Raw genomic sequence first — 18482 nt, forward strand, 5'->3', positions numbered from 1 at the left:
GAGGAAGCTGCTAGACTGCCAAGGATGGAAAGGGAAGTAAGCACAGCTGATACTCCAGCAGGGTAGATACCGGTACACCTGCACCACTTGTCACGATGCAGAAATACTTCCAGGCCAGTTGACACCAGCCACGGCCCTGAGCCACCCCACCCTGGGAACAGTCCCCCTCCCAGCAAATAAAGGGGCAACACCTGGATGTCAGCCTGACATCTGGACATTGATTCAGCCAGCCATACCACTTGTTAAATGTTTTGAACATCATCCTTGGCTCTAAGGTGCCTGGTCTCAACCAAGTGAATGGAAATGAATCACTGAGGGGCACCTGGGTGGCTCAGTGGTTGAGGGTCTGCCCTTAGCTCAGGGCGTGATCCCAGGGTTTCAGGATTGAGTCCCACATTGGGCCCCCCACGGGAGCCCGCTTCTCCCTCTGCCTATGTCTCTGCTTCTCTCTGTGTGTCTCTCATGAATAAATAAATAAAATATTAAAAAAAAAAAAAAAGGAAACGAATCACTGAACTTAGTGTCGACAGTGATAGGGTGACATGTGTTCTGAAAGCCAGACTGGCCGCCGAATCCCCACCTCCACCTCCTTCTCTCTCATCCCCAAAAGCAGAAACGGTGGGCCCCACTGAGGCCTGCCCTTGCCTGTTCAGAATGTCCCACAACCACACTCAGATATTATTGCACTCTTTTATTTACAGAAAACACAGATAAAGCATTTCAATGTTCATTTAGCAAACTGATCCACTCTTTTTTTTTTCTTTTTGGCACAAAGAAATATCACAGATGGACCCCAAGATCAATCAGAAACCCATAAGATTTATCAGCCATCACTGGTCCAGGGGCAGCCACAAGACACAGACAGACAGACAGACAGACAGCATCGCCACAGACTGGAAAAAATAAACAAGGTCCACATTCACCTCACAGTAAAAACCTGCTCACTGGCAGGCAGGGGCAGGGGGCGGAGAGGGGGCAGGTTCTCTGCTCCAAGGGGGGGGGGGGGCGATGAGCGTTGAGGGCAGGTAGCAGGATGGGGAGGGCTTAGACACCATTCATAAATTAGAGAGAGGTGGCCTTTTTGCTTTTAACCTCTTACCTTGTGGAAGTAAGACAGTGCAAAACTACCATACCCTGACCACTGGGCCACTGGAAAAGCTGCAGAAGTTCCGTGGTTTGGGGTATCTCTCCTCACCGGCGCCCGGGTGTGTGCATGTGTGCGTATGTGAATGTGTGAGTGTGGTGCTTGTAAACATTGTCACCATCCACGCAGAGACCCAACATCCGTGTGTCTGAATGGGGTGGGCTGGGGGCTGTACCCCGCTTCACGCCCCTCTGCCCCAGTGATTCCCGTCCAAGACATAGTGCAAATTTCAGAGACAAAATAGAGGCAGAAGGAAGTGGAGGGTGGGCCGGGGGTGGGGGTTGGGAGGGGCCAGAAGGACACAAAGACAGGGTCGGAGAGGGAGGGGGAGATAAGGCAACAGTTAAAAACGGTCCATTTTATCAAAACCGACACCATGTGCCCCTCACCCCCACCCGCGGAGCCCTGGTCACGAGAAAGGGCGGAAGTCCCGCTCCTCCACCAGGCTGATGGAGGGGTTCTTGAGCTCCTCCTCCGACGTGGCCAGCTTGTAGCCCAGCTGCGCCAGCACCCGCTGGCAGGCGTTCTGGGCGAAGGCCACAATGTCGTAGGAGAGGCGGAAGCGCCACTTCTCGGCCGTGGCCGCCGAGTTGCGCACGGTGCCGTACTTGTGCTTGCCCAGGGTGGGGTCGCCCCGCGTGTTGTTCTGGATCCAGCGGGCCACGTGGCTGTCCAGGGGGATGCCCAGGAAGCCGTAGATCTCCTCGGTCTTCTTCATGGGGTTCCTGGCCAGGTCCTCGTAGCGCACCAACATGTACTTGCCCTTGAGCCACGGCGGCCGCGTGAGCCCGGTGGACACCGAGTTGGAGAAGTCCTCGCACACCGTGGTCAGCTGCGTCACGTCCAGGTTGTAGGGCTTCCTCCCGGTGCCGTACCAGAGCCGCCAGAGCCGGTACGTGTCGCGGAAGGTCTCGCTGCGGGAGGCCAGGATGCCCCGCGGGTCTCGGACCAGCTGGATGACCTTGAGGTTTAACCTTGGGTCTTCAACCAGGGCCCGGAGGTCGTTGACCTCGGGCACCCGCACCGTCTTGATGGCCACGTGGCTGCGCTCCCGACAGGCCTCGGCGGCCACGGTCAGGTTCAGCAGGCCGCACTTGCGCACGCAGTCCCCCTCCTCCAGCACCAGGTCGGCGGAGCCCGGGGGGTCGCACACGGGGCGGGAGCACAGCACCCTGCTGGCCCCGCGGCGGAAGATCCTGTCGGTGGTGTGGTTGACGGGCGGCGGTTTGATGTAGTTCTCCAGGAAGTAGAGGTCACAGTCATAGAGGCTCCTCAGGAGGTCGCGGCTGGCGCCCAGCATGACCCGCCGGTCCGCGGGGCTCTTGCCCTGGGTGAAGCGGGGGATGAGCGTGTTCTGGACGTGGTAGAGGGGCTCGAACAGGTAGAAGACGTCCAGGTGCTGGTTGAAGAGCTGGCCCACGAAGGAGGAGCCGCTGCGCGTGGTGGCCAGAATGAGGATGTGGGTCTTGCGCGAGAGGTTGTAGGCGAAGGTGGGGCCCTCCTCGCACAGCCGCTCGGCCAGCCCCGCCTCCGCCAGCCCTGGGCAGGTGTGGAAGGACTTGGCGGTGAAGGTGCGGATGGCCGTGTACTGTATGGCGATTGAGGCCAGGGCGAGGAGGAGGACGGCCTTCCAGGAACATTGCATGGCTGGGCACCTTCATGGGGCTGCTTCTCCACCATGCGAGGTCTGTGGGCAAAGGTGGGCGGCCGTCAGGCACAGCCTGCCCTCTGCCGCTGTGGGGTGGGGGCTGGGGGCCCCAGCCCGCTCCCTTAGAAGGCCTGGCCTCCAGGGGGGCCAGGGCCATACCCACTTCCCTGCACGATGCTCACACATGCACCCAAGGACTGAGCAGCTTCTAGGCTAGACTTTACATCCTCGGGGGACTCCTGGGAGCTTCTGGGCACCGAACAAATGAACTCCCCACATGCAGTTTCACAAATGCTGCAGGGGACTCCCATCATGAACCTCGAGTTCCTTAGTGTGGCCCCACTGGGCAAGGAGCTAACTTCCCCAGTTCACACACTCAGAGGCCCACCAGTTCCTGTCCCGAGACACTGCCCTGCCACTGCCTGTCACCCCTGCCAGCATCTCTGGGCCCGCCTGCATCTTCTACCCCCACAACAGCCACCCGGTTCCCCATGTGGTCATATTTCCTCCATCTCCTGCCCACCCCTAGAGGGAAAAAGAGCTCATGTCAGATGCACCTTCCTACCATAGCCCCCTGCAGGAAGGACCCCTGCACACACTGAGTACTGGCTTACCGATGCCCACAGGGCCAGGAGATGGGGACAACTGTGTCAAGCCCACCTCCCCAACTTAGGGATGCAGGTGAGCAGTTTACTCCAGAGGAGGACTCCTGGGCTCCCAGGGTCAATGAGGGTCAATTGGCCCAGAGCAGAGACAGATCCAGAGGCTGCTGAATAGCATCCTTTCCCAGGCTCCAGCACCCTCCAAGTTCACTCCTGGCCACTGGGGTCAGAGGTCTAGGTCTGGGGCAGATGACCCCCACAGACAGCAGAGGGACTGCCTCTGGAGGGACTCCAGACCCTCATCCCAGCCAGTCCTCAAGGGCCTCCCTCATGAGGCTCTCAGCTCTCTGCCAACAGGGAGCGCTCGGAGACCCCAGGGAGACCCCCCTGGGCCCAGGGAACCAGGCAGGATGGAGAGAAGAGGAGGGAGTGGAACAGAAATGGCATCTCAAGGAATGGAGAAAGCATGGGCGGGGGAGGGGGTGGGGGCAGGAGAGCAGGGAAATGAAGGGTGTGCCAAAGGTCCAGAGCAAGGTGCCAGCCCAAGCATCAGGAAGTTGCCCCCAAGAGAGGCCAGCTCAGCTACCTGGGGGAGGGCTGGGGTTGCTCCAAGAGCCAATGCGGGAAGGGCCCCACCACTCACCAAAGAGGGGCTGCTCCGAGCTAGGGAGTCCGCAGCTGCCAGGCGTCCTGGCCTAGCCAGCAGTCCCAGCGTGTGCAGCTGCCCTGTGGCCAACAGACTGCAGAGAGAGAGGGAAGGGAGGGGTTCTGAGGGGGTGTTGGCCTGTCAACACCGCCCTTCCCACCCCTTCTGTCCTGTGTCCTGTGCCCCACAGACTGCCCCCAGGGCCAGGTGACAAGGACCCCAGTGCCACCTTTTATCCCCTGATCTGGCCCCCTGACTCCTGAGCCCTCCACCCATTTCCCCCACCCCTTACCTATCCCCCCATCGCAAGTCAGAGTCCCTCACACCAGGACCCAGTGGGCAGGGAGCTAGCAAGCCTGCACCCGCACCTGACCAAGAGTTGGCACCCCACACGGCAGCCACCCCAGGGAGGACCCACACACACCTCCACCATCCAAAGGAGCTGCAAAGTAATCCATTGGCCACAAGTCCCCCAAGCCCTAGCTAGCTCCGTTCAGTTCTGGTGACCAGACCGACCCGACCAGACACCGTGCTCAGCCCCCAACAATGGAACAGTATCAGAGTCAAAGCTATTCTAGAAAATTAGGCCAGAGCACAGCCCTGACTGGTTCTGCATTTTAAATCAACAGAACAGCCTGACCCTTCAAAATTGGACTTTTTCAGTGACTCCTCAAGAGGGGTTTAGTGGAAGTCAACAAGGCAGGGGAGCTCACCCCAGACCTCCTGGTGGCAATGGCAGCTCCGTCTAGACAGCCTGGACGCTGACACCCGCACGGAAGGGACAGGCGGGGAGGGAGGCTCTTCTTCAACTGCACGAGAGAGACCAGCTACCTAAAACTCCAAGCAAAAGTGGACCAGGGAGCGTTCCTGACCTTGATGCTGTCCGTGGATTCTAAGTTAAAACACCAAGACTGTGGCATTATTTCGGTTAGCGTCTGGCAAGTCCTTCCTAAGCCCTTTACCTGCATTCACTCGTTTATTCTTCACGGGAAGCCAGGACGAGCTCCATTTCACAGGCGAGAAAGCTGAGGCACGGAGAGGCGGAGTGAGCAGCCTGAGTTCATAAGCCTGGCTTACCTCACTAGTCTAGCAGGTTCCCCAGAGCCCACACTCTTTCCCTCTGGCCTTGCTCCTCCAGCTTACACGTCCTTGGTCCCCACACCTGCATCCGATTGTCCCCAGCCCATTTGTTAACTGGCAACAGAGAGACCCGGCATTACAAGGGTAGAGACGATCTGCAATGCAAGACTTATATTCCTTCCCTTTGCTGTCCGGTCTTGTTGATCAAGGCCCATGATTAAGGGGGTGAACTTGTGGTTTGTGAATAGTCTTCCCATATCCCACTATTTGGCGTGACTCCTTTGCGGGAGGGGTTAGTGGATTCTCACTTCCCAAACCTGCAGTGCTGCCTGGCTCGGCCAAGTCAGAACGTCACACTATTCCTTACGACCCCCTCTGGGAGGTCAGAGGCCTCATCTCATTGTTCAGGTGGGGAAATTGAGGCTCAAAGACTAAGCAGACATGCATAAGCAAATAAGGAGCAGCAGAGCCTCAACTCCCTCTGCGTCGGACTCTGAGGCCAGTGCTCTGGCCCCTTTACAGTTAGCTTAGTGGAGAAAACACAGAGTTGAAGCAGTCTGGTTCCCTTGGGGAGGGGTACAGAGGCTGGGCTGAGATGACAATGGGCCAGCTGGGGCTCTGGGGCCAGCTGGGGCCTCAGAGTCCTATTTTTTTTTAAGATTTTATTTATTTATTCATGAGAAACAGAGAGAAAGAGGCAGAGACACAGGCAAAGGGAGAAGCAGGCCCTCCTCCGCAGGAGCCCAATGTGGGACCCGATCCCAGACCCCGGGATCATGCCCTGAGTCAAAGGCAGACTGCTCAACCACTGAGCCACCCAGGCGTCCCTCGGAGTCCTATTTTAAGTTTGAAACTCCATTTAGTACCTACAGGGAAGAGTACCATGTCACCAAGTGGCAGTAAATACGGGAAGGATGCAGTCTAGATTCTTAGGAACCTCCAACGTGATCAGAGAAAACCACAACTTGACCACACCCCATCCCACCCCTGTCTCACCCAGGGCAGCAGACAACACTGATTCCATCAACAGGGTTGGATGAGGTGCCCGCAGAGAACCACCTCTGTGCACTAAATTAGATTTTCCTGCAAAATGCAGGCCCATCCTGCCTAAGTGCCCGAAGACAGATGCCTCTAAAGAACAGGTAGGGAATACCACTAATAACAGTGCCAGGTAATATTTTTAAGTTATTTAAGTAAGAGTCTCCAGTTGCAATGCCGTTTCATTGGGTACTTATTCAGAAAGATCTGTCAGATAGCCAGCATGATCCAGGCACTGTTCTAGGAATTATGGGGAGTGGGGGGAAACACAAAGGAAGGCGAGCACTTACTGGGCATTCATGATGCTTATCCCAGGGGGGTCACAGATCAGGGCACGGGGGAGGAGTGAAAAACACCTCTCGCCCCCACACTAACCCTGTGTGGTTGATGTTGTCATACCCTCATTTTACAGATGAGGAAGCTGAGGCTCTGCAAGGTTAGACGAATTTCCCCAGCTCACACTCCTAGTAAGGGGTAGGGCCAGGATTCCAGCCCAGGCAGTGACCCCCTACATTTAACCCCCTCGGGTCCCCACCAAGACAGGAAACAGAAGGCTGGAAGAGATTTCACTGAACTCAAAGATTCACCCATAGAGGGGAGCATTGAAGGTTCTCCCTCTACCACCTCTCCCCACCCCAACCCAGAGAAACTCAAGGCCAGGATTAGAAACTGCTGCCTTGGCTAATAAATCAGAAGTAACTGAAGGATGTCGATGTTATGAATCCCTAGTAAAGTGGGACTCAGGTTCACAAGTTATAGCCTGAGCCCCAACAAGGGGAGTGTGTTCAAAGGCCCAGCCACAGGCCATCCCACTACCTCCCAGGAGGGCAAAGCTAGGGCATGGGAACAGGAAGATGAAGAGAGTCAGACCCTCCTAGAAATGCCCCTGCTCTCCTGCCAGCCTGGCAGAGCCGGTCTTGGGACTGGCCAAGCTTCCTTGGTATGCTGGAGGCATCTGCCCTGGAAACCAGAGGCCCTGGGGCCAGGTCCTGCTGTTCCCGGGGGAGTTCTGGCCACTGCAAGGAACTGTTCAATCCCCGTGTCCTCCAAGCCAGACTGTGAGCCCCGCGGCCCCTCCCTGGGCTCTGAGCAGCCTTTGGCATGACCTTCCTCCACCCCTGGGCAGCCAAAATCCAAACAAGCCTTAGACACAGGAGCCCAGGATCTGGAACTTCTGTGGGAAGGCAGCGGAGTTGGTGAACCCCCAGCAGAAAGCTCAGGTGTCAGTGTCAGCTGCCTTCAGATTAGGGCACAGGGTGGGAGTGAAAAACACCTCTACGCTGGAGAACTGGAATTCAGAGCTCAGAGCTCAAGCCATGGAACCAGAACCACCTGGATACCACTCAGCAGCTGTGTAGACCTGGATTCACTCGCTGTCTCTGAGCCTCAGTTTCCCTACCCATAAAGGGGGTAAGACCACAGTAGCATTTGCAAGAATTGAAAGAATTAAAGCATTTAGTCGATGCCAGGCACAGAATATGACACAGCCTTCGTGCTAGGGACACCAGCTCTGGGACGAGCCCCACTGATGGCCAGGCGTCTTAATCTCCCTGGGCCTCTGTTTTCTTACCTGAAAAATGGGGATCATTTTAACAAGGTTGTTGCGAGGACTAATCCGTTAACACAGTGCCTGGCATAAAGGAAGCGCTCGATAAATCTGTGTGACTATTAGCATCATTAAATGTCTTGTGTGCTTTGTCCCTCGGGTAAGCCGCGGAGGACAGCTCTCACTGCCTCTGACGGCGAGGCAGACCCTCTCCGTGGCTGCGGTGCCCACACCTCTGCCAGGCAGGCCTCTGCCCACTGCCCCATCTTCCTTCGGCTCCTCTCCCAGCCGGCGGGGGCACCTCAGCGGCTTGCGTGCTGCCCCCTCGTGGCCGCCTCCTGCAGTGCGGCCTCTCGCCCTGCGGCTTTGCTGCGTTCAGAATTCCTGGCGGGCTGGCTGCGGCCTCCGCTGAGGATCCTCGGGAGAGGATCCAGCCAGAGGGAGGTGACGTTGCAGGCTGCCCTGAGGTGTGATGATGACACCCCGACCCGGGCTGTGGCCTCTGCTCTGTGCACCCTCCCTTCCTCACCCACACACAGAGGCAAGCAGCAAGGGGCAGCCTCGGCTCATCCACAGGGCCCCTCCTCCCAGTCTCACTCCTCTCTGGCAGGGGAGGGAATACTGAATTTAATGTCACAGGCAGGAACAGCCTCTGCTTTCTCTGGCTGCCTTGGACACATCCCCTGGCCTCTCTGTGCCTCGACTTCTCCATAGATCCAGCGATTCTAAGGGCTGGATTCCAAGCTCCAGCCACTGGAGTCCTGATCCCAGAGAGGCCCCATGCTCCATTTTCAGCATCAGGGCCACCCTCGTTGCTGGCAGGGGCATGCTCCTTTGGGAGTGGGAAAGCCCCAGTCATCTTCCAAGAAGATATCAGGCTGGCAGCTGGGCCGCATCCCTGCAGCCACCATAGTCCATGGCAGCCCCCAAGGGGCTCTGCCTCCTGCTGAGTTAGCCCCCCAACCCCCACCTCCTGCTCTATGAAATCCCATTCAACCCCGAGCTGTGCCTTTGGCCTTTTCTGGGCCACATCCCCCTTAGAGACACACGGTCCCTCTTTCCAGAAAGCTTCATCTGTATCCACAACTTTACACACACAATCAGAAGGCCCCTGGACCCCCCAAAGCCCATCCATGAGCACTTTAGAGGCTTCACCCCTACTTTCCAAGTATTCTCTCTGGCACGAGGACTTTCTTTTCAACTGACCATACCAGAGGGGCCTCTACAGATATGTATAAACTGATGTGGAGCCATCACCCAAGATGAAAAAATTAGAGCCAGAAAACACATGTGCAATAGTGTATTACTACTTCTTGTTTTTAAAAAGGGGATGCCATCTTAAAAAAATAAATAAATAAATAAAAATAAAAATAAAAATAAAAAGGGGATGCATGGGGGGTAGTATTTACACACATGCATACACAACCACAGAGAGAACTTGCACTGAACTGGTAACCCCAGCTGCCCCAGTGGGAGGGCTGAGAGGGTGGGGTGGGGGGTGTTTCTACACTGAGCCTCAGTCCCATTTGAGTTGATTAATTTTCTGGGATAGTGCAAAGCCACCCCACCCCATGCAAGAACTGCCAGCCAGCTCTCCCCTCCCCCACTTCCAAGGCACCAGGGTCAAAGTCACTACCTTGCCGCCAGAACTGGACCCTGTGGGCTCAGGCAGGGCACTAAGGACAGCAGTCAGAGAGGGGGGGCAGGAGCTGAAACAGAGGGAGACCCCCAGGGGACGTGGGGCTGTGGGGAGCAGCGAAGCCTGAGTTGCGGAAATGACTCCCCTCCCCACTTTTTCTTCCGAAAAAGTTTGTGAAGCCCTGAGGAGATGGGGGGGGGGGGGGGGGTGGCAAAGAACAAAGATCCCGAACACTATAATTCTGACCAGCCTCAGGAGCCAGCACAGAGCCCCAAGATCTGGAGCAAGGGGCAGGGGGAACAGGCAGGGAGGAAGGAGCTGGCAAACAGACCTCTGAGACTGCAGAAAGGAAGTGCTTAATCCCTGGGTAGGGGAGGTAGCCAGGCCTGACCCACCAGAGATGTTTGTTTAGTTAAGGCTAAAACATAAAACAGCAAGGTTGTTTTTTTTTTTTTCTTCCTTAAAGTGAGATTGGGTTTTTTTTTCCTTCAAGTGAGGTCATGAACTGAGGCAAGGGAAAAACAAGGGTATGAAAGTCCGAAAGAACTAGAAGCCAGGTTAGCAGACAAGAAGCCAAGATACTTCTGGGCTTTGCATATGGATCAGAGCTACCCAGCAGCCAATGGGAAAAGGGAAATATTTCACGTTTCAGAGGATCCATGAGGTGAGAATTACATCTGCTCCAGAGATGCCTGACTATTCCTGGTATCGAATCCAGCACCAGATTTCCCCCGAGGGGTCCCCTAGAGAGCCCTGAGCACAGCCTGCCATTCTCAAGACCTCGCCTGAAGACAAGTTTCATGGGGTCCCGTTCCAGAACTCCTTCAAGGTGAGCAGTATGCCAACACATAATTCAGCCAGTGCAAGCTTCCAGGGAAGGAGACCCCATGGGGTCCAGAATCAGCCTCTGTTGTCTGGGTCAGCTCAGGAGAGAGGGGAGGCAGTAACACTTCTCTTTGGGGTGATACCCTTACAAGTTGAAACACTGTGAGGACTGTGGACCTTCTCCCCAGAATCTGCACCAACACAGCCTTTAGAGTTCCCAGGCCCCGTATCCATCCACGGACCCCAAGGGCAGAACCAGTACTTCCTCCAGGCACCTGGGGCAGGGCAAGTTCACACAGTCATGGTTCCAGAGAGTGACTGTCCATCAACTTTTCACCCTCAGTAGAGGCACTCAGCTGCCTCAGGAGCTCTGGTAGCTCCAGAGCAGGTCACTCCAATGTCCACACATCATGACATTGGAGACACCCAGGGGGACCTGAAAAGTTACCCACAGGTGTAACTGGGTGGTAGTTGGGCATCCTGGCTGTGGGGCCAGACAGGCCTGGGTCTGAACCCCACTGCTATGGCTTTATAGCTGGGAGACTTTGAGCAAGGCACCTAACCCCCTGTAGACCTCTGTTGTCCTCATCTGTGAAATGGGAAAGACATTCACAGGACCTTCCAAATATTTGGGTTGTGAGGCAGAAAGCCAATGAACATCAAGAGCCCAGCCCAGTGCCGGCCACCGAGCAAGTCCTCTTTAAGTAAGGACAAAGAGTGTGATTTTCAGGGGCTCCTCAAACCCACAGACCAGCTGTAATGGCCTGAAGATGTTTAAGAAGTTAAAACGGATGCCACAGCCCCCTCCACCGAAGCTCCCACAGCCTGTGTGGTTGGAGGCACTTGCTGTCAGGGCGGCAGAGACTGCCCCGCGATCCTGCTGTGGGCCCAACAGATGGCGGGGTCCTGGCCCGGCCGGAGGAAAGTTTTCTCCAGCAGTGGGGAGAGTGACTGACCTCCTGGCACAAGGCCCCAGTGTGCCCGGCGCCTCACGGAGGAGGGATGAGTCAGAAGGGCCCGGTTCCCTCAGGCCGGTCCTACCACAGCCTGGCCTGTGGTAGGCGGACCCTTCTGCCCCGACACTGGGCGGAAAGGCCCCGGTTTCCTGTCCGCCCCCCCGCCACCCCAGCCCTCCCCAGCAGCCACAGCCAGAGTCGGAATAGTACCCAGGCTCCACCCCCTGGATACTGGGGCTTCAGCCCATCCTCCCAGCTTCAAGGATGGAAAAGCTCCAACAGGAGCTGAAGCACCAGCAGCCGTTGCTGGAGGAGCTGGGAGGGGGGCCATCTGTCCCCAGATGCTGGAGTCTCCAGCCTCTACCCAGGCTGGCCCCTGGGGATGGGGCCTGGGCATGGGAGAGGCTCACCTGAGCCTCTCACACTGGACAGAGGGGGCTGCGGGAGCTGATACCCAGAGATGACCCCAGTCCTGGCTCACAGCAAGTGGGTGCTACCTGCAGGTACCACTGCCATCCTTCACAGATGAGCAGTGAGGCAGAAACCAATGAGGGGGGTTTATCCAGGTGTGTGCAGCTGGTCTGTGGGGAGGTCAGGATTCGAGCTCAGCTCTGAGGACCCCCGATCCCTGCCCCTAACTGCAAAACATAAACCCCCAGGCCATGCCCGAGAGTAAGAGCATCACCCTGCGCCCAGAGACCAGGGCAGGGACAGGGTGTGCTGGGGCTAAGCTGGCCACCGGGGTCCCAGGTATCCACCCTGACCTACACATGGGCTCATCCAACACCAGTTGACAATCTCTAAGGATCAGGTCCCCGGGTGTCAGCTGGAGGGGGGCTGCCTGTGGCCTGACTGATTCCCTGGCACACCAAGCAGGTCTATGCCACTTCACCACTTCCCAGTGGGCTCTCCCTCCCCAGCTGAATGCCAAAAAGGAAGATTATCATGAAGACTGGAAGAGGTGATGGGTGTGGACATGCCTGGTGCAGCATCACACCTGATAGCAGTCAAAACCCTCTGGCTAGGCAAGGAGAGGGAAGTGTATTTTCTTGGCCAAAAAGCTCAGGAATGTCCAAATCCTATGCAGCCAAGAGGATACCCAAGAATGTCTTTATTACCACCTGGCCTGACATGGTCTGGAATGGGGTTTAAGGTTTGGGCTCAAGACCAGGAATAAGGTCTCCCTGCTTCCTAAGCCTGGAACTTGCCACCAGCCCACAGCTGGTGGCCCCTGTGCCAGGATGCTGGTGTGGTGCAACCTGTCAGGGAGAGCCACCCACTGCGAACAGGAAATCAGATGAGTATCTCTGCCCCCACACCAACAGGGACCTCGATATGACATAATGGCTGCTCGCTGAGGGCCTAGCACCATCTTATGAGCCTTTCATGCACCACTTTCTTGGAGCCTCTCTCCAAGCTTGGGAGGAAGGACTACAGCCAGACTCGACACAGGCGACCGACAGAGGCTCACAGAAGTGACTTGCTCCTACAGCTCAGAAGTAGCAGGGGCGGGGAACTGGACTCAGGCTATAGGGCATTGAGTGTGAGGTCCTCACCGCTCCCAAGGTGAGGGAGCCCACCTGCAACCCCCTCCCAGGGCAGTGGAGGGGCTTAAATGATCTGAGCATCGTGCCTGGTTGGAGGCAATCACTCAAATGATGATACTTTCAGAATGCTGGCTTCAGACCTGCCTGTCTTCCTCATCTGCCTGCTGAACCCCAAGAGAGAGCAACAGGCCCTCGTCCACACCCCTCATGCCTGGGTACCCAGCCTGGGGCCTGCAGCACACTGCCAGGACACGATGGCCACTAAACTCACTGCCCCCAGCAGAGACCCAGAGAAGGGGAGAGCCGGGCCCCACTCCCCATCCCAGAGGAGGAGATGAGCTCTCCCCACAATTCTCAGCCCACAGCCTTCCAGCTCTAATCAAGGAGCAAACACGAAAAGGGAATCTCTAAACATTTAGAAAACGCGGGAACTCTGTGCCCCACGTGGCACCGTGGGGATTTATAAAGAACAAATCATGCCTGACAAACTTGATAGCTTTCTTGATAGAATTACAAGACCGGTAGATGAAGGAAATGCAGGCAGGGTAATATATCTTGATTTTTAGCAAAGCATTTGATACAGCGCCTCAAGTAATCTTACGAAATTAATTCAAACAGACCCTCAGCACTTGTCATAGGGCCAAAGGCAGGAGGGGGCAGGTCCCAAGGGTCCTGAGTTGGGGAGCAGAGCCCAGGGGGAAGGGGCTGAGGGGCAGAGTCTGGGAGTGGGGGCAGGGTTGCCCAGCCCCAGCAGTGGGTCAGATCTTATCTGACATCTTCATTAATGATCCTGAGAGAGGGAGTAAACAGTCCGTTAATGAAATTTGCAGAGGATATTAAATTGGAAGGTGTTGTGAACACCAATGAGGACAGCAAAGCGGTCCAGAGAGACGGGGGGGGGGGGGGGGGGGGGCGTGGACCTTGGCAGGAGATTGCTATTGGGGAGGGGTGGGAGGAATGTCCAGGCAGCACCTGGGGCTACCTGGAGAGCCAGGGAAGTGGGAAGGGCATCCCTAGGGCTTGGGTGGAGCTGGGAGCAGCCACAGCTCGGTTCCCTGCATGAGCAAACCAGAATCTCAGTTTTCCCACCTGTAAAATAGAAGGAAAGGCTGGTAACTGTGGAGCGCTGGTAGTGATGGGGAGGTGAGGGAGCGAGTGTGGAGCTGAAAAGCCACCCTACAGGAGGGGAGGAGGGGTCGTCTGGAGGCCCCAGAAGGGAGGGCTGGCGAGGGAGACTGGCTGAGCCATCCCCAGTGCACACAGAGTCCCCAGGGCACCGCTGTGACCCTGCCGAGGCAGGTGCTGTGGGGTAAGGGGGCAGGCCCCTCTCCCAGTTGGCTGGAGCCCCGAGCTGTCCAGACTGGTAGGCTGTGCTGGGAACACTTCAGCAACAGAAGTTCTAACCTGGGGGGGTGGCAAGGGGAGGGCAGGGTCTGTTTTCTTTCTGGAGAGTTCCTGTTCTCTCTTTCATCAGGAAGGAGAGGCCTCTCCAGGATCAGCAAGAGCTGCCCCACCCCAATGCCTTCTCTCTATCCTCAGAGCCTGGACCTGTCCTGTCCCTCTCCCTCTGGCCCGATCCCAAGGAGGCTGAGGCAGAAAGCTGCCCATCCATCTGGACTTGGAGGATTTGTTCCCACAAGGCTCCTAGACAGGTGGGGTTTGAACAGGATCCAGGGCTCCCTAGCACGGTGACGGGCCCTCCGCAACCTAAATAAATGCTTTGTGGGAGGAAGAAATGGATGGCTGGTTCCCAGCTGGGTTGGGGGGGGCTGGGAGAAGCTCTCCCAAAGCAAGAGGCCAGCCCTGCCCAATGTCAGGACCACCTGCACGGAGGATAGCCCAGGTGACAGCACAGGGTGGGGGTGGGGGCCTCCTTCCAACCCCCTGAATTAATAATCATAACACTTACTGAACATTTACTATGGCTCCATTATGAGTGCATTCCTCATATTAACATATTTGACCTTCATAGCCACCCAAGAGGTTAGGTGCCCTTTCCTCCCCATTTCACAGATGAGAAAATTGAGGCATAGGGCAGCAGAGATGCACCTGGACACCTAGCCAGGAGGCCCATGGGAGAAGTAGCAGTCGGCCAAGAGCCACAAGTAAAACTCAACAGCTCCCGATCAGGGGGACCCCAGTCAGTAGGACTCCCAGTCAGTAGGTGGGAGAGGCAGCCCCTCCTGCAGGGACCCCAGAGCCTTGCCCAGCCTCTCCCTGCCCCCATCAAAGGGAGTCGGCCCAACTCCTGCCACACTTGTGGAGCGATTTTACTATATGTTTCCCTTCTCCCCCACCGCTGCCGCGCTACACTGAGTCCTCAGAACAAGTCTGTTTCCATGGAAACCATACAGTGACTCAGGGCTTCGGGACCTTCTCTGAACCAGATTATGAATATCAAATGCTCCCTCCCCACACCAATGCAGAGTGAGTTAGAAAAGTAAAGAGAGAGCCACAGTGGGCAAGAAAAGGAGATAGGGGCGTGGGCAAAGGGATCCTCGAGGGGTACAGCCGCCACCAGCACCCCCCCCCCACCCTCAGCCCCATGCCATGAGAGCCTGGCTTCTGGGCCCCCCTGCAGCCTCAGGGGAGCACAGATGCACACCTCTGTGTCTGCAGCCTGCACACACAAAACGCCTATATCAGCTCCATGAGCACCACCCTTCCTCTGGAACTAGGACCCTCCTGTGGGTGGGGGGCAGGGAGGTAAGGGGATCTGCATCCTTCCTACTAGGGGCCTGAACATGGCAGAGATGGCCAAGAAGCAAGGGAGGAGGAAAGCTGTCTGGGAGAGGAGCTCGACTTCTGATGCCGAGTAGGGAACCTCTGGCCAAAAGCATTGCAATATTTAGCAAAGAGGGAAATTTGGATTTTAGGGGGGAGGGGGAAATCTGTTTCTGCTTTGAGATGAGGAGGTTGTGTTGAGTAGGTGTGCCAGGAGGGGGGCATGACTGTGATTTCAAAGCCCCAGCAGGCTTGGGGGGGATCATTAGCAGAGACTTCCTCCCAGTTGCCCCTACCCTGGCCTGGCCTAGGGCAGCTCACCTGCCCCAATGGAGACCTAGCAGGGAAATGAAAGTTTGCAGTGCCAGGCTCCAGGCCTCCCACAGGGGGCTCAGGCCCAAGGGCAAATCCACCCCCTCCTTTCCCCCACTAGCTCCCTGAAGACTCAGAGGGGAGGGGAAGAGAACAGGTAGGCTGGAGGTTTGATACCTCCCTGGTGAATCCAATGTGTGAGTCATGACGGTGAGAACACTTGGAAAAAGAAACAGGGTCATGGTGATGCCTGTGAGTGTCCCCAGTTGCTGAGGACTGGAGCCTTGGAACTGCCTGCCCAGGTAAGGTCTCTGCCTAAGACAGCCAGCCCCATCGGAAGGAAATGAGAAAGCCCTGAAGGTGGGTACGTGGGCCCTTAGCCCCCATCCGCTCGCCTCTTAATACCTACAGTTCCTTTGGCTTGCCACAGCTGGCACTTTCCCAGCCTTGGTGCCTGCCTCTGGCCCCTAATCCTAAGTCCCCTCTGCTCCCTGCCCTACCAGTCCCCCAAAAGACGCTGGGCTCCAGGCTGTCCTTCTCAGGAGCCTCCTGCTTAGGAGCAGTGTTTTAAGTCATGGGAAGGAAACCTGCACCAGAGGTGAGGAACCTAATCCTGGGAAACGGCCAGCCTGGGGTGGGGGGCACCCTGTGGCAGGGCAAATCAGGCCAAGGTGCCACCCTAGGACCATCCCCAGGTCTTACCTTTTAACCCCTAGCATCCCAGCCGGGGCCACTCCGGGCTGTTACTGTGAAAGCAAGCACTGGGTTCCCGGTGCCCGGGAGGGGCTGCTCCCGGGGTCCTACCCGGGGAAGAGCGGGGGGGGGGGGGGGGGTGTCTGCCTTCCCGAGGGGGGCTCTGCACCATCCCCCCCGCGGCCCGCGCCCCCCGGGAGACCCGGCTCGTCGCAGAGTGGTTGGTGCGGGTTTGGAGCCGGGCCGGGGGGGACAGGAAACCGGGGGCGGCCCCCCGGCCTCCCGGCGCAGCCCGGGTTTGGAAAGTTGGTGCAGGCGTAGGAGCTCAGGGTCGCGAGGCGCCGGCAGCCCCGAGCCGGGCGGGCTGTGGGGCGGCGGGAGCCCCGAGCGGCCCCCGAGTGCGCTCCGTGGCCGGGGGAGCCGGGCGCCTCGCGGCCGCCGCGCGTCTCAAGTTTGCTGCCCCCGCCGAGTGGGGGCGGGGAGGCTGGGGCGGCCGCCGCGCCCCCCGCCCCCGGCCCCGGCCCGGGGAGCCCCCCCGCGCCCCCGGCCCGCGCCGCCGCCGACCGTCCTCGGGCGGAGGGGCGTCTCCCCCGCGCCCGCCCCCCCGCCGCTGCGGCCGCGGTCCGCTCCCGCCCGCCCGGCCCGGCCGGTACCTGGTGGGGGGCGCCCCGGGAGCCGCTGCAGCGCCCAGCGCCGGCTCCATCCTCGGGTCCGGAGTCAGGCTCGCCGGGGGCCGGCGGGCGGCGGCGGCGGCGGCATCGGCGGCGGCATCCTCCGCCTTCCGCGCCCTCCTGCTCGGCCTCCCTCCTCCCTCCTCTTCCACCGCCTCCGCGCGCCCCTCACGGGCCCCTCTTCATGGCCCGGGGGCGCGAGCCCGGGGCGGCCCGGCGGCGCACAGCGTTCCCCCGGCGGGGCGCGGGGCCGGGGACCGGGGCGCGAGGGCCCGAGGGGCGCGGGCCGGGGCCGGGGCCGGGACCCAGCGCGCCGCAGCCCCGAGGCCGGAGGAGAGCAGCCGCCGCAGGCGCCGGAGCCTCGCCGAGCGCCCGCCTGCGACCCGAGCCCCGAGCCCCGAGCCCCGAGCCCCGAGCGGCGGCGCTGGCTACCGCGGCGGCTATAGCGCCGAGCGAGCGGCGGGCGCTGCGGCCCGGGCTCCACCCCCGAGCCGCCCGCCCCCTCCTCGTCCCCGCCCCTCCCGCGCGCCCTCCCGCGCCCCGCGCCGCCCCGCGCCGCCCGGCGCCCCGGCCTCCAGCTCCGGATGCCCCCACCGCAGGCCGGCTCCCGCGCCAGCCCTCCCCACCCCCCGCACCCTGCGCCCAGCTGCCCGGAGGGGGCCACACCCACACCCACACCCCCGGGTTGGGGGCTCGCCGCGAGGGCACGGGCTACCCCCTGGCACCTCTTCCCATACCCTCCGGGCCCTCCCACCGAGGGCACTCACCGAGCGTCCCCCAAGAAGTGCAGCTGGAGCCCCCACCTGGCCCCGGCCCGATGTCCTCTACCCCGCCCCAGGCCAGCACCACCGAGGGCCTCCAGAACCCAGAACCCAGAACGGGAGCCATCCACCTCTTGGTGCCAGTACCCCAACACACACCCCTAGCCTGTTACCCCCCCACCCCCCAACCTTTATCTCTCAGATGCCCAACTGAATCATTTGCCCTGCTCCAGTTGTGCCTCCTGGGCAGGGTCTAGGGCTGCCTTGGGGTGGGGGCACCCCTAAGTGGATTTGCTGGGGACAGTCTCCAGGCCAGCCCCACCCCCTTCCCACCAGACTGCCCCTGGCACTCCTAGGTGGAAATGTGCAGCCACTGCTGCCCTTCTGGAGGGCAGATCTGCCATCACAGCCAGAGCCAGTAGGCTGAGCACCTCAGTTCTTCATTCTTTGCACAAATATTGACTGAGCATCTCCCGCAGGCCAGGCCTACATGGGCACCAGGGACTCATTGGTGACAAGACAAACGGACCCCTGGACCTCTCAAGAGTGGAATGGAGAAGCAGGCAGAGTGCCATGTGATCAGCGGCCCCCGAGCTGGCGAGCGTGGCAGAGAATCCCAGCTCCGCCACCGGGTCTGCCAGTGCCAGGGC

At 58.8% G+C, this 18482-nt stretch overlaps 1 protein-coding gene across 3 annotated transcripts; it reads right to left on the minus strand.

Annotated features, from left to right (window-relative positions):
• Positions 1–676: 676 nt before the first annotated feature.
• Positions 677–17194, minus strand: CHST1 (carbohydrate sulfotransferase 1). Of its 3 annotated transcripts, none has more exons than XM_072758821.1 (4): positions 17054–17194; positions 4754–4932; positions 4038–4134; positions 677–2831 (listed from the first exon to the last, which is right to left on the minus strand). In XM_072758821.1, the coding sequence occupies exon 4, from the start codon at positions 2787–2789 to the stop codon at positions 1554–1556; it is 1236 nt and encodes a 411-aa protein (XP_072614922.1). In that variant the 5' UTR covers positions 2790–2831; positions 4038–4134; positions 4754–4932; positions 17054–17194; the 3' UTR covers positions 677–1553. The 3 variants fall into 3 exon arrangements, with proteins under 3 accessions (XP_072614922.1, XP_072614923.1, XP_072614924.1); XM_072758822.1 differs by having other exon boundaries at positions 4754–4951; positions 17054–17193; XM_072758823.1 differs by lacking the exon at positions 4754–4932 and having other exon boundaries at positions 17054–17191.
• Between the last annotated feature and the right edge of the window lie 1288 nt (positions 17195–18482).

This window comes from Vulpes vulpes, chromosome 5, assembly GCF_048418805.1.
Source record: "Vulpes vulpes isolate BD-2025 chromosome 5, VulVul3, whole genome shotgun sequence".
In the NCBI taxonomy this organism is placed as follows: Eukaryota; Metazoa; Chordata; class Mammalia; order Carnivora; family Canidae; genus Vulpes; species Vulpes vulpes.

What these genes read in the sequence shown, in the direction of transcription:
- CHST1 (XM_072758821.1), bottom strand. Translation starts at nt 2,789, where the DNA reads ATGCAATGTTCCTGGAAGGCCGTCCTCCTCCTCGCCCTGGCCTCAATC.